The sequence below is a fragment of the Somniosus microcephalus genome, chromosome 19 (assembly GCF_052327205.1).
Source record: "Somniosus microcephalus isolate GS21.2 chromosome 19, FLI_Smic_1.0, whole genome shotgun sequence".
Lineage (NCBI taxonomy): Eukaryota > Metazoa > Chordata > Chondrichthyes > Squaliformes > Somniosidae > Somniosus > Somniosus microcephalus.
The window spans coordinates 2,863,735-2,877,578 of NC_141005.1; the positions used below are offsets into that span (position 1 = coordinate 2,863,735).

A 13,844-nucleotide genomic window follows, 5' to 3' on the forward strand; every position below is an offset into this window, starting at 1 on the left:
CCAGTGTGTGTGTGTCAGAGCCCAGTGTGTGTGTGTCAGAGCCCAGTGTGTGTGTGTCAGAGCCCAGTGTGTGTGTGTCAGAGCCCAGTGTGTGTGTGTCAGAGCCCAGTGTGTGTGTGTCAGAGCCCAGTGTGTGTGTGTCAGAGCCCAGTGTGTGTGTGTCAGAGCCCAGTGTGTGTGTGTCAGAGCCCAGTGTGTGTGTCAGAGCCCAGCGTGTGTGTGTCAGAGCCCAGCGTGTGTGTGTCAGAGCCCAGCGTGTGTGTGTCAGAGCCCAGCGTGTGTGTGTCAGAGCCCAGCGTGTGTGTGTCAGAGCCCAGCGTGTGTGTGTCAGAGCCCAGCGTGTGTGTGTCAGAGCCCAGCGTGTGTGTGTCACAGCGTGTGTGTGTCAGAGCCCAGTGTGTGTGTGTCAGAGCCCAGTGTGTGTGAGTGTCAGAGCCCAGTGTGCGTGAGTGTGTCAGAGCCCAGTGTGTGTGTGTGTCAGAGCTCAGCGGGTGCGAGTGTGCCAGAGCCCAGTGTGTGTGTGTGTGTCAGAGCTCAGTGTGTGTGTGTGTCAGAGCCCAGTGTGTGAGTGTGTCAGAGCTCAGTGTGTGTGAGTGTGTCAGAGCCCAGTGTGTGTGTGTGTCAGAGCCCAGTGCGTGTGAGTGTGTCAGAGCCCAGCGTGTGTGTGTGTCAGAGCTCAGTGTGTGTGTGTCAGAGCTCAGTGTGTGTGTGTCAGAGCCCAGTGTCTGTGTGTGTCAGAGCTCAGTGTGTGTGTGTGTCAGAGCCCAGTGTGTGAGTGTGTCAGAGCTCAGTGTGTGTGTGTGTCAGAGCCCAGTGTGTGTGTGTGTCAGAGCCCAGTGTGTGTGAGTGTGTCAGAGCCCAGTGTGTGAGTGTGTCAGAGCTCAGTGTGTGTGTGTGTCAGAGCCCAGGGTGTGTGTGTCAGAGCCCAGTGTGTGTGTGTCAGAGCTCAGTGTGTGTGAGTGTGTCAGAGCCCAGTGTGCGTGTGTGTCAGAGCCCAGTGTGTGTGTGTCAGAGCCCAGTGTGTGAGTGTGTCAGAGCCCAGTGTGTGTGAGTGTGTCAGAGCCCAGTGTGTGTGAGTGTGTCAGAGCTCAGTGTGTGTGTGTGTGTCAGAGCCCAGTGTGTGTGTCAGAGCCCAGTGTGTGTGTGTGTCAGAGCCCAGTGTGTGTGTGTCAGAGCCCAGTGTGTGTGTGTCAGAGCCCAGTGTGTGTGTGTCAGAGCCCAGTGTGTGTGTGTGTCAGAGCCCAGTGTGTGTGTGTCAGAGCCCAGTGTGTGTGTGTCAGAGCCCAGTGTGTGTGTGTCAGAGCCCAGTGTGTGTGTGTCAGAGCCCAGTGTGTGTGTGTCAGAGCCCAGTGTGTGTGTGTCAGAGCCCAGTGTGTGTGTGTCAGAGCCCAGTGTGTGTGTGTCAGAGCCCAGTGTGTGTGTGTCAGAGCCCAGTGTGTGAATGTGTCAGAGCTCAGTGTGTGTGTGTCAGAGCCCAGTGTGTGTGTGTCAGAGCCCAGTGTGTGTGTGTCAGAGCTCAGTGTGTGTGTGTGTCAGAGCCCAGTGTGCGTGTGTGTCAGAGCCCAGTGTGCGTGTGTGTCAGAGCCCAGTGTGCGAGTGTGTCAGAGCCCAGTGTGTGTGAGTGTGTCAGAGCCCAGTGTGTGTGAGTGTGTCAGAGCTCAGTGTGTGTGTGTGTCAGAGCCCAGTGTGTGTGTGTGTCAGAGCCCAGTGTGTGTGTGTGTCAGAGCCCAGTGTGTGTGTGTGTCAGAGCCCAGTGTGTGTGTGTGTCAGAGCCCAGTGTGTGTGTGTGTCAGAGCCCAGTGTGTGTGTCAGAGCCCAGTGTGTGTGTGTCAGAGCCCAGTGTGTGTGTGTCAGAGCCCAGTGTGTGTGTGTCAGAGCCCAGTGTGTGTGTGTCAGAGCCCAGTGTGTGTGTGTCAGAGCCCAGTGTGTGTGTGTCAGAGCCCAGTGTGTGTGTGTCAGAGCCCAGTGTGTGTGTGTCAGAGCCCAGTGTGTGTGTGTCAGAGCCCAGTGTGTGAGTGTCAGAGCCCAGTGTGTGTGAGTGTCAGAGCCCAGTGTGTGTGAGTGTCAGAGCCCAGTGTGTGAGTGTGTCAGAGCCCAGTGTGTGTGTGTCAGAGCCCAGTGTGTGTGTGTCAGAGCCCAGTGTGAGTGTGTGTCAGAGCCCAGTGTGAGTGTGTGTCAGAGCCCAGTGTGTGTGTTTCAGAGCACAGTGTGTGAGTGTGTCAGAGCCCAGTGTGCGTGTGTGTCAGAGCCCAGTGTGCGTGTGTGTCAGAGCCCAGTGTGAGTGTGTGTCAGAGCTCAGTGTGTGTGTGTGTCAGAGCCCAGTGTGTGTGTGTCAGAGCCCAGTGTGTGTGTGTCAGAGCCCAGTGTGTGTGTGTGTCAGAGCCCAGTGTGTGTGAGTGTGTCAGAGCCCAGTGTGTGTGTGTGTCAGAGCCCAGTGTGTGTGTGTGTGTCAGAGCCGAGTGTGTCAGAGCCCAGTGTGTGTGTGTGTCAGAGCCCAGTGTGTGAGTGTGTCAGAGCCCAGTGTGTGTGTGTCAGAGCCCAGTGTGTGTGTGTGTCAGAGCCCAGTGTGTGTGTGTCAGAGCCCAGTGTGTGTGTGTCAGAGCCCAGTGTGAGTGTGTCAGAGCCCAGTGTGAGTGTGTCAGAGCCCAGTGTGAGTGTGTCAGAGCCCAGTGTGAGTGTGTCAGAGCCCAGTGTGAGTGTGTCAGAGCCCAGTGTGAGTGTGTCAGAGCCCAGTGTGAGTGTGTCAGAGCCCAGTGTGAGTGTGTCAGAGCCCAGTGTGAGTGTGTCAGAGCCCAGTGTGAGTGTGTCAGAGCCCAGTGTGAGTGTGTCAGAGCCCAGTGTGAGTGTGTCAGAGCCCAGTGTGAGTGTGTCAGAGCCCAGTGTGAGTGTGTCAGAGCCCAGTGTGAGTGTGTCAGAGCCCAGTGTGAGTGTGTCAGAGCCCAGTGTGTGTGTGTCAGAGCCCAGTGTGTGTGTCAGAGCCCAGTGTGTGTGTGTCAGAGCCCAGTGTGTGTGTGTCAGAGCCCAGTGTGTGTGTGTCAGAGCCCAGTGTGTGTGTGTCAGAGCCCAGTGTGTGTGTGTCAGAGCCCAGTGTGTGTGTGTGTGTGTGTGTGTCAGAGCCCAGTGTGTGTGTGTGTCAGAGCCCAGTGTGTGTGTGTCAGAGCCCAGTGTGTGTGTGTCAGAGCCCAGTGTGAGTGTGTCAGAGCCCAGTGTGTGTGAGTGTCAGAGCCCAGTGTGTGTGAGTGTCAGAGCCCAGTGTGTGTGTGTGTCAGAGCCCAGTGTGTGAGTGTGTCAGAGCCCAGTGTGTGTGTCAGAGCCCAGTGTGAGTGTGTGTCAGAGCCCAGTGTGAGTGTGTCAGAGCCCAGTGTGTGTCAGAGCCCAGTGTGAGTGTGTCAGAGCCCAGTGTGAGTGTGTCAGAGCCCAGTGTGAGTGTGTCAGAGCCCAGTGTGTGTGTCAGAGCCCAGTGTGAGTGTGTCAGAGCCCAGTGTGAGTGTGTCAGAGCCCAGTGTGAGTGTGTCAGAGCCCAGTGTGTGTGTGTCAGAGCCCAGTGTGTGTGTGTCAGAGCCCAGTGTGTGTGTGTCAGAGCCCAGTGTGTGTGTGTGTGTCAGAGCCCAGTGTGTGTGTGTGTCAGAGCCCAGTGTGTGTGTGTCAGAGCCCAGTGTGTGTGTGTCAGAGCCCAGTGTGTGTGTGTCAGAGCCCAGTGTGTGTGTGTCAGAGCCCAGTGTGTATGTGTCAGAGCCCAGTGTGTGTGTGTCAGAGCCCAGTGTGTGTGTGTCAGAGCCCAGTGTGAGTGTCAGAGCCCAGTGTGTGTGAGTGTCAGAGCCCAGTGTGTGTGAGTGTCAGAGCCCAGTGTGTGTGAGTGTCAGAGCCCAGTGTGTGTGTGTGTCAGAGCCCAGTGTGTGAGTGTGTCAGAGCCCAGTGTGAGTGTGTCAGAGCCCAGTGTGAGTGTGTGTCAGAGCCCAGTGTGAGTGTGTCAGAGCCCAGTGTGAGTGTGTCAGAGCCCAGTGTGAGTGTGTCAGAGCCCAGTGTGAGTGTGTCAGAGCCCAGTGTGAGTGTGTCAGAGCCCAGTGTGTGTGTCAGAGCCCAGTGTGTGTGTCAGAGCCCAGTGTGTGTGTCAGAGCCCAGTGTGAGTGTGTCAGAGCCCAGTGTGAGTGTGTCAGAGCCCAGTGTGAGTGTGTCAGAGCCCAGTGTGAGTGTCAGAGCCCAGTGTGAGTGTGTCAGAGCTCAGTGTGTGTGTGTGTCAGAGCCCAGTGTGAGTGTGTCAGAGCCCAGTGTGTGAGTGTGTCAGAGCCCAGTGTGTGTGTGTCAGAGCTCAGTGTGTGAGTGTCAGAGCCCAGTGTGTGTGATTGTGTCAGCGCTCAGTGTGTGTGTGTGTCAGAGCCCAGTGTGTGTGTGTCAGAGCTCAGTGTGTGTGTGTGTCAGAGCCCAGTGTGTGTGTCAGAGCCCAGTGTGTGAGTGTGTCAGAGCCCAGTGTGTGTGTGTCAGAGCCCAGTGTGTGAGTGTCAGAGCCCAGTGTGTGTGAGTGTCAGAGCCCAGTGTGAGTGTGTCAGAGCCCAGTGTGAGTGAGTGTGTCAGAGCCCAGTGTGAGTGAGTGTGTCAGAGCCCAGTGTGTGAGTGTGTCAGAGCCCAGTGTGAGAGTGTGTCAGAGCCCAGTGTGAGTGTGTCAGAGCCCAGTGTGTGTGTGTCAGAGCCCAGTGTCTGAGTGTGTCAGAGCTCAGTGTGTGAGTGTGTCAGAGCCCAGTGTGTGTGTGTGTCAGAGCCCAGTGTGTGTGTGTCAGAGCCCAGTGTGTCTGTGTGTCAGAGCCCAGTGTGAGTGAGTGTGTCAGAGCCCAGTGTGAGTGAGTGTGTCAGAGCCCAGTGTGTGAGTGTGTCAGAGCCCAGTGTGAGTGTGTCAGAGCCCAGTGTGTGTGTGTCAGAGCCCAGTGTCTGAGTGTGTCAGAGCTCAGTGTGTGAGTGTGTCAGAGCCCAGTGTGTGTGTCAGAGCCCAGTGTGTGTGTGTGTCAGAGCCCAGTGTGTGTGAGTGTGTCAGAGCCCAGTGTGTCTGTGTGTCAGAGCCCAGTGTGTGTGTGTGTCAGAGCCCAGTGTGTGTGAGTGTGTCAGAGCCCAGTGTGTCTGTGTGTCAGAGCCCAGTGTGTGTGTGTGTCAGAGCTCAGTGTGTGAGTGTGTCAGAGCTCAGTGTGTGTGAGTGTGTCACTGGACATGATTATCAGAATGAGCATTCGAGTGAATGCAGGGTTTAAATCTGTTGATGAATTGTGTTTTCTGATCCACCAACCCAAGAAATCCCATAATTTCTGGTGTGAATCAGCAACACGAGTTGAATGGTCCTTTCCCCTGAATGGAGTCCAGCCCCTCCCCTTTATCAGTGCCTTGCTGCATCAATGTTCCATGATGGTAAATCCCTAAATCTTTTGGTCTTGACTCTTCAGCATCTTCTATATCAGCAGCAACAGGCCTCCCGAAACACTCCCGAAGACAAAGAAGAAAAGGAGAAGGAAGTTGAGAAAGAAGAGGAGAGAGAGGAGAAAGGAGAGAAGGAGGAGGAGAGTGAGAAGTACAAAGATGAACTGATGAGGTAAGATGCAGCAACCAGTGACTGGTTCGCTCTTCAGTTCGGTCACCGAGCGATAGCCTTTGGTGACTGGCTCTGTGAACTTGTAAACATTTCTGTAAATGTGGTTTATTCGATCTGCTTGTACTGCACTGCCGAATACAGCTCGCATCCCCGTCCCCACCCACCAATCAACATCTTTGTTCAATTTATTTTCGGAACCTGCTCCGTTGGGATTTGAGCCAACACCCCTGGGTTGTGAATGCAGTGACATAGTGGGGGGGTCACCCGGCGGGGGGGGGGGGGCGGGGAGTTCACCCCGGGGGGGGGGGCGGGGAGTTCTCCCCGGGGGGAGGGGGGCGGGGAGTTCTCCCCGGGGGGGGGGGGGGGGTGGTGGAGTTCTCCCCGGGGGGAGGGGGGGGAGTTCTTCCCGGGGGGGGAGTTCTCCCCGGTGGGGGGGGGCGGTGGCTGGCGGGGAGGTCTCCCCGGGGGGGGGGGGCGTTCTCCCCGGGCGGGGGGGGGGGAGTGGCGGGGAGTTCACCCCGGGGGGGGGGGCGGCGGGGGGGTTGTGGCTGGCAGGGAGGTCTCCCCGAGTGGGGGGGGGGGGGGCCGGGGAGGTCTCCCCGGGGCCCTCAACCAACATCACTAAACACAGATGATGCGGCCACTGTCACGTTGCTGTTTGTGGGATTGGGGACAGGATGTGGACGATTTGTGAAGATGTACCTGTGGAGGTTGCTGGAGGGTAATGAATGGAGCCACTGTGCTGGCGGCAAACTACGGCACCGCAAGTGTCGGCTCCTGTGTCTGCACTTTCCTCTTGCTGAAGGAACTGATTCTGAACAGTCGGATTTCATGAGTTTTAAGTTTTTATTTAAAATTGGAGTTAATTTTTGCTGAGATGACCTGTGATATCAGACATGGTGCAGTCTCAGAAAGAAAGAACTTAAGAATTTTCTGTGAACTTGTGAAAGCCGCCCGTGACCTGGTTTTGATCTTGCTGCCTGAAGATGTTTCTCTGTTTCTGGTGCTGTACATTTGGAAAGTTCTCCCTTCTAGTTGTTGCCATCTGTGAGAGGGACATTGACACAAAACCTGCTTTTATTTCCAATTCTGTCACCTTGCACATCGGAGGGAGCGCAGTACTGAGGGAGGGGCAGTGCTGAGGGAGCGCCGCACTGTCGGAGGGGCAGTACTGAGGGAGCGCCGCACTGTCGGAGGGGCAGTACTGAGGGAGCGCCGCACTGTCGGAGGGGCAGTACTGAGGGAGTGCCGCACTGTCGGAGGGGCAGTACTGAGGGAGCGCCGCACTGTCGGAGGGGCAGTACTGAGGGAGTGCCGCACTGTCGGAGAGGCAGTACTGAGGGAGCGCCGCACTGTCGGAGAGGCAGTACTGAGGGAGCGCCACACTGTCGGAGGGGCAGTACTGAGGCAGTGCTGCACTGGTGGAGGGGCAGTACTGAGAGAGCGCCGCACTGTTGGAGGGGCAGTACTGAGGCAGTGCTGCACTGGTGGAGGGGCAGTACTGAGAGAGCGCCGCACTGTTGGAGGGGCAGTACAGAGGGAGCGCCGCACTGTCGGAGGGGCAGTACAGAGGGAGCGCCGCACTGTCGGAGGGGCAGTACTGAGGGAGGGAGAGATGCTGTGAAACAGTCAGACATCATCACCGCGACAAATCACCGTCAGCACTGTGGTTCGCCTCCTTGTGATCGCCTCCTGCTCCCCGACACTGTCCCTTGTTTTAGTGTGTGCCCTAAGGTTCATTGTACCCTTACTCTCGATCTGCATATTCCTGTTTCTCAGCACATTCTGGCGTATCCGTTCTGAAGCTGGGATTTGGGGTTCAGTTGCTTTGAATTGGATCTTTTATTCTGGATTCATTTAGATTGCTGGGGAATAAGTGGAAGGAAAGGACTGGGAGCAGCATGTTCCTGCAGCCCCAAGACAGACAGAAATGGGTAAAGCATTAAAGGAAAGGATTCCCGCTGTCTCCATATTGATGGTGGATGGAAATTGATGTGGTTTCCCTCCGTACAGCTTTGGCCGGAATGATTCAGCACGTTGGTTTCAGGGAAAGATGTATTAGTCGCTAACCATAAAACATGGCACCGTTTGCCAGTGTTGTACCAGGTGCGGGAAACTTTTTAATGTGCAAAAATGCTTCTTTGTGTTTCCTGCAGGGAAAAGGAGAAAGAAAAGAACGGAGACACGTCTGGCGAGGACAATGAAGAAAAAGAAGCTTCAGCTTCCCGAGGCCGTAAAACAGCCAACAGCCAGGGACGGCGCAAGGGGCGGATCACGCGGTCCATGGCCAATGAAGCGAGCCACGAGGAGACACCAGCTCCACAGCTAACACCCGAAGCCGGTGAGTGTACCCGTGTCACGGACTCCCGTCCAGCCGCACTTTGACCACTGCCATCGGCAAGTGCCATTGGCCAGGCTGGGACGAGACTTCTGTGTTCCGTTGAAGGATTTCAGGAACTTGGCTCAAGAGCGATTCACAGTCAAAACAGTCGCATGTAGCTCTTACTCACAGAAAAGCTGAGCAGTTGTTTACACAACTTGAATTGGAGTAGAAAATGTCCCAAGGCCCTTCACAGAATGACAACCCGGCTGGGGAGAGAGGGATTCGGAGAGGAGCTGGAAAGCTCAGCTGAAGAGATGGGTTTGGAGACAATGACGACGAGAGGTTTTGGGAGAGAGTTGAGGAGAGCAAGACCCCTGTGACACACAGACCCACCACGTAATGGGGCGGCAGGGGCTGGGGGTGATTAAAAGTCAGAGTCAGAGAAATGTGCTACAAAAAGTTGGTGCGAAATAGCAAAGGGGGCAGCACTCCGAACTCACCACAGCTGAGGTTAAAACAGGGCCTTTGAGGAGACAAAAGAAAGGGACACGCGGGGTGAAGGCACAGAATGTACGGGCTCTCGGAGCAGTTCTGGGTGCTGAGGGTGGGGAACCAGATATAAAGATGGAGGGAAGGATAACTCTGATCCTCCATGGAACACTGGGACAGAGCTCATGACCCCCACAGTTGTCCCCTCACATCACAGAACGTGAGCCAAAGTGTTACTGTGCTGATATTCAGTTCCCCTTTGACTAAATAACAATCCTGGCTGTGAATAGTCTCAGCTCCTCCTCCAATGGGCCAACTTAGCTTGAGGCGTCTGATTATTCTGGATAGTCCAGTTATAAAATCAGTCCCAAAGTGAGCTGTCCTCCCAGACCCAGCACCATCAGATTCACTGTCGCACGGTTAAGGGTGCAGGTGGTGTTTGAATTCTCGCGGAGCACTGAGGGATTGGCAGAGTCTGATGTCACACAGCACTTTGAACAGCTCAGCAATTCTTCAGTGTTTCACAGTTGACAATATTGCCGGAGTCGGTGTCAGGACTAGGACAGCGCCTGACACACTGCAGGAAAGGGAGGCTCGGTGATATCGGAGCAACATTTTATTTTTAAAATTCCTTAAAGTGCAGCGATGTCCTGCCACTAATGCTGTTGGTGCAGCGGGTGGGTGCGTGTAACTGGGCGCTTGTCCTTTGTGGAGTTCCTGCGTTAAAGGTTGTGAAATTTACTTTGCAGCTTCTTCAGAGCCCGTTGAAAGTTCTCGCTGGACGGAGGAAGAAATGGAAGTCGCTAAAAAAGGTTTGAGATTCCTCTGTTTGTCACATGGCCTTGTTGCTTGTGCAGTTGTTTAATCCGATTGCAGTCGGGCTCACGTTGGTTATATGTCGATGTCGATGTCGTTTGCGTAGAGAGACTAAGATCAGCATTTTACTTAATTGTCCGAGTACTCGATCAAAACTGTTAGAAAGTGCGAAGTCTTTCAGTAGCTTTGTCTGGATTTCCTGTGAGATTGTGCGCAGTTTTTCCAGGGAGACTACTTAATTGTCGAATTGTGCCTGTTTGTATCGACTGTACAGAAGTAAATTTGTCTAAAAGCAGCACGACCTTCATCAGGCAGTTGGATTATGAAAGGGGAGCGGCATTTTTTAAGAACAGAGAAACCTCACGTGAAGCAGCGAGAAATCTTTGGTCTTACCTCAGAAACTGCACGTTTTACCTAATCGGACTGAGGTGATGAATTTTCCTAAGTAGCTGCTTTTGAGATGACATCATCTTTCAGAGGGAAAGTTGCATTTCGGCTGTTTGCTGTAAGATTTATAAAAGGCGTCACGTGCCGTTATTCTGTGTTGGGCTGGTTAGGCCTGTTGGTTTGGAGCAGCAAGGGGCAGTTTTCACAGAGATCTCTTGCGCTTATTCTTCGAGAACTTTGGCAAATTTCAAAACCAAATCAGACCTTCCACATCTGGCTGGTGTGTGCAGCGTCTGACATCATTTTGTGGTTGTTCTTCCAAGGGTTTTGCAAAAGACTTCATGTTCCAGAAGGCAGCAATTGTTTAGAGTTACGGCCTGTAATCCAGTGTGAAGGACAGACATTGACAGCACTTTGATTACAAGTGGAATTGTACACAAGCAGCACAACTCATGTTGCAATGACGTGTTGTGTTTTGATTCAGTGCGTCAGTGCCCTCGACACTTGGCTCACATTCTGGCCACTTGAAAAAAGAGGAGTCGTAGATAAACACTCGGCCCAGACATTCAGCCGTAACACTGAGAGCGGCAGTGAAGAAACGGTGATTAAAGTTCACTCAGAGGCACTGATGACATGGTTCAGGAGCGGTGTCGGTCCTGCCAATTCGTTTGGTTGGACTGATCGCAGAGACTCCCACTTTTCACATCCTTGCTTGGATTTGACAAGTTTGCTCGCTGGTATTCTTCAACAAAATGTGAACAAACAAAACTAAGGTCAAAGTGGATGCACTGTAAAACTGCCAACATTCCAGCCAGGGTACAGGGTAACAGACTCGCTGAATTCAGAGTAACATGAAAGCTGGTTAAACAGAAACAAAGATAGCAATCTTTCAGTCTGCAGTTAACCCCTTGTTTGCTATGACCATGCAGTCCCAAATCCATCCTTAAATAAGTTTGCTTTTCATTTCAAGCCTTGAAATATATTGTGGTTCCAAATCGACACATCCTCAGAGAATCCAGTGTCCACAGGAGAATGATGTTATTTGAGGGATGAGTGATCTGCCTTTTTTCTTAAATCATCAATTTTTGATTTGTTCACAAATGCCTGAGCTTGTTTGTGCAACCAGACCGTTCGCAACCTCAGTGTCCTATGTGACCCTGAGCTGAGCTTCGACACCATCTCCTCTCCATCACTAAGACCGCCTATTTCCACCTCCGTAATATCTTCCCACTCCGCCCCTGCCTCAGCTCAGCCACTGCTGAAACCCTCATCCAGGCCTTTGTTACCTCCAGACTCGACTATTCCAACTCACTCCTGACCGGCCTTCCATCTACCACCCTCCGTAAACTTCAGCTCATCCAAAACTCTGCAAACTCGCACCGAGTCCCGTTCACCCATCACCCCTGTGCTCGCTGCCCCGTGTCCTAACTCACCGAGTCCCGTTCACCCATCACCCCTGTGCTCACTGCCCCGTGTCCTAACTCTCACCCAGTCCCGTTCACCCATCACCCCTGTGCTCACTGCCCCGTGTCCTAACTCACCGAGTCCCGTTCACCCATCACCCCTGTGCTCACTGCCCCGTGTCCTAACTCACCGAGTCCCGTTCACCCATCACCCCTGTGCTCACTGCCCCGTGTCCTAACTCACACCCAGTCCCGTTCACCCATCACCCCCTGTGCTCACTGCCCCGTGTCCTAACTCACCGAGTCCCGTTCACCCATCAACCCTGTGCTCGCTGCCCGTGTCCTAACTGGCACCCAGTCCCGTTCACCCATCACCCCCTGTGCTCGCTGCCCGTGTCCTAACTCACACCCAGTCCCGTTCACCCATCACCCCGTGTGCTCACTGCCCCGTGTCCTAACTCACACCCAGTCCCGTTCACCCATCACTCCCTGTGCTCACTGCCCCGTGTCCTAACTCGCACCCAGTCCCGTTCACCCATCACCCCCTGTGCTCACTGCCCCGTGTCCTAACTCACACCCAGTCCCGTTCACCCATCACCCCTGTGCTCACTGCCCTGTGTCCAAACTCACCGAGTCCCGTTCACCCATCACCCCTGTGCTCACTGCCCCGTGTCCTAACTCACACCGAGTCCCGTTCACCCATCACCCCCTGTGCTCACTGCCCGTGTCCTAACTGGCACCCAGTCCCGTTCACCCACCACCCCTGTGCTCGCTGCCCCGTGTCCTAACTCACACCCAGTCCCGTTCACCCATCACCCCCTGTGCTCACTGCCCCGTGTCCTAACTCACCGAGTCCCGTTCACCCATCACCCCTGTGCTCACTGCCCCGTGTCCTAACTCTCACCCAGTCCCGTTCACCCATCACCCCCTGTGCTCACTGCCCCGTGTCCGAACTCACACCCAGTCCCGTTCACCCATCATCCCCTGTGCTCACTGCCCCGTGTCCAAACTCGCACCGAGTCCCGTTCACCCATCACCCCTGTGCTCACTGCCCCGTGTCCTAACTCGCACCCAGTCCCGTTCACCCATCACCCCTGTGCTCGCTGCCCGTATCCTAACTCGCCCAGTCCTGTTCACCCACCACCCCTGTGCTCGCTGCCCCGTGTCCTAACTCACACCCAGTCCCGTTCACCCATCACCCCTGTGCTCGCTGCCCGTATCCTAACTCGCACCGAGTCCCGTTCACCCATCACCCCCTGTGCTCACTGCCCCGTGTCCTAACTCGCGCCCAGTCCCGTTCACCCATCACCCTCTGTGCTCACTGCCCCGTGTCCTAACTCGCACCGAGTCCCGTTCACCCATCACCCCTGTGCTCGCTGCCCGTGTCCTAACTCACACCCAGTCCCGTTCACCCATCACCCCCTGTGCTCGCTGCCCGTGTCCTAACTGGCACCCAGTCCCGTTCACCCATCACCCCCTGTGCTCACTGCCCCGTGTCCTAACTCGCACCCAGTCCCGTTCACCCATCACCCCCTGCGCTCGCTGCCCCGTGTCCTAACTTGCCCAGTCCCGTTCACCCATCACCCCCTGTGCTCACTGCCCCGTGTCCTAACTCGCGCCCAGTCCCGTTCACCCATCACCCCCTGTGCTCACTGCCCCGTGTCCTAACTCACACCCAGTCCCGTTCACCCATCACCCCCTGTGCTCACTGCCCCGTGTCCTAACTCACACCCAGTCCCGTTCACCCATCACCCCCTGTGCTCACTGCCCCGTGTCCTAACTCACACCCAGTCCCGTTCACCCATCACCCCCTGTGCTCACTTCCCCGTGTCCTAACTCACACCCAGTCCCGTTCACCCCTCACTCCCTGTGCTCGCTGCCCCGTGTCCTAACTCACACCCAGTCCCGTTCACCCATCACCCCCTGTGCTCACTGCCCCGTGTCCTAACTCACACCCAGTCCCGTTCACCCATCACCCCTGTGCTCGCTGCCCTGTGTCCTAACTGGCCCCCAGTCCCGTTCACCCATCACCCCCTGTGCTCACTGCCCCGTGTCCTAACTCACACCCAGTCCCGTTCACCCATCACCCCCTGTGCTCACTGCCCCGTGTCCTAACTCACACCGAGTCCCGTTCACCCATCACCCCCTGTGCTCGCTGACCGTGTCCTAACTCGCACCCAGTCCCGTTCACCCATCACCCCCTGTACTCACTGCCCCGTGTCCTAACTCACACCCAGTCCCGTTCACCCATCACCCCCTGTGCTCACTGCCCCGTGTCCTAACTCGCCCAGTCCCGTTCACCCATCACCCCCTGTGCTCACTGCCCCGTGTCATAACTCACACCCAGTCCCGTTCACCCATCACCCCCTGTGCTCGCTGCCCGTGTCCTAACTCACACCCAGTCCCGTTCACCCATCACCCCCTGTGCTCACTGCCCCGTGTCCTAACTCACACCCAGTCCCGTTCAACCATCACCCCCTCTGCTCACTGCCCCGTGTCCTAACTCACACCAAGTCCCATTCACCCATCACCCCCTGTGCTCACTGCCCCGTGTCCTAACTCGCACCCAGTCCTGTTCACCCATCACCCCCTGTGCTCACTGCCCCATATCCTAACTCGCACCCGGTCCCGTTCACCCATCACCCCTGTGCTCACTGCCCCGTGTCCTAACTCGCACCCAGTCCCGTTCACCCATCACCCCCTGTGCTCACTGCCCCGTGTCCTAACTCGCACCGAGTCCCGTTCACCCATCACCCCCTGTGCTCACTGCCCCGTGTCCTAACTCGCACCCAGTCCCGTTCACCCATCACCCCCTGTGCTCACTGCCCCGTGTCCTAACTCGCGCCCAGTCCCG

General features: G+C 55.7%; 1 protein-coding gene across 1 annotated transcript in view; it reads left to right on the forward strand.

The window, feature by feature from the left end:
• Nucleotides 1–13,844, forward strand: part of ncor2 (nuclear receptor corepressor 2) — a 345,327-nt gene that overhangs the window by 214,145 nt on the left and 117,338 nt on the right. Inside the window, 3 exon segments of the mRNA XM_086011816.1 lie at nt 5,427–5,572; nt 7,729–7,913; nt 9,134–9,196. Of these exon segments, the coding sequence (XP_085867942.1) occupies nt 5,427–5,572; nt 7,729–7,913; nt 9,134–9,196 (394 nt within the window).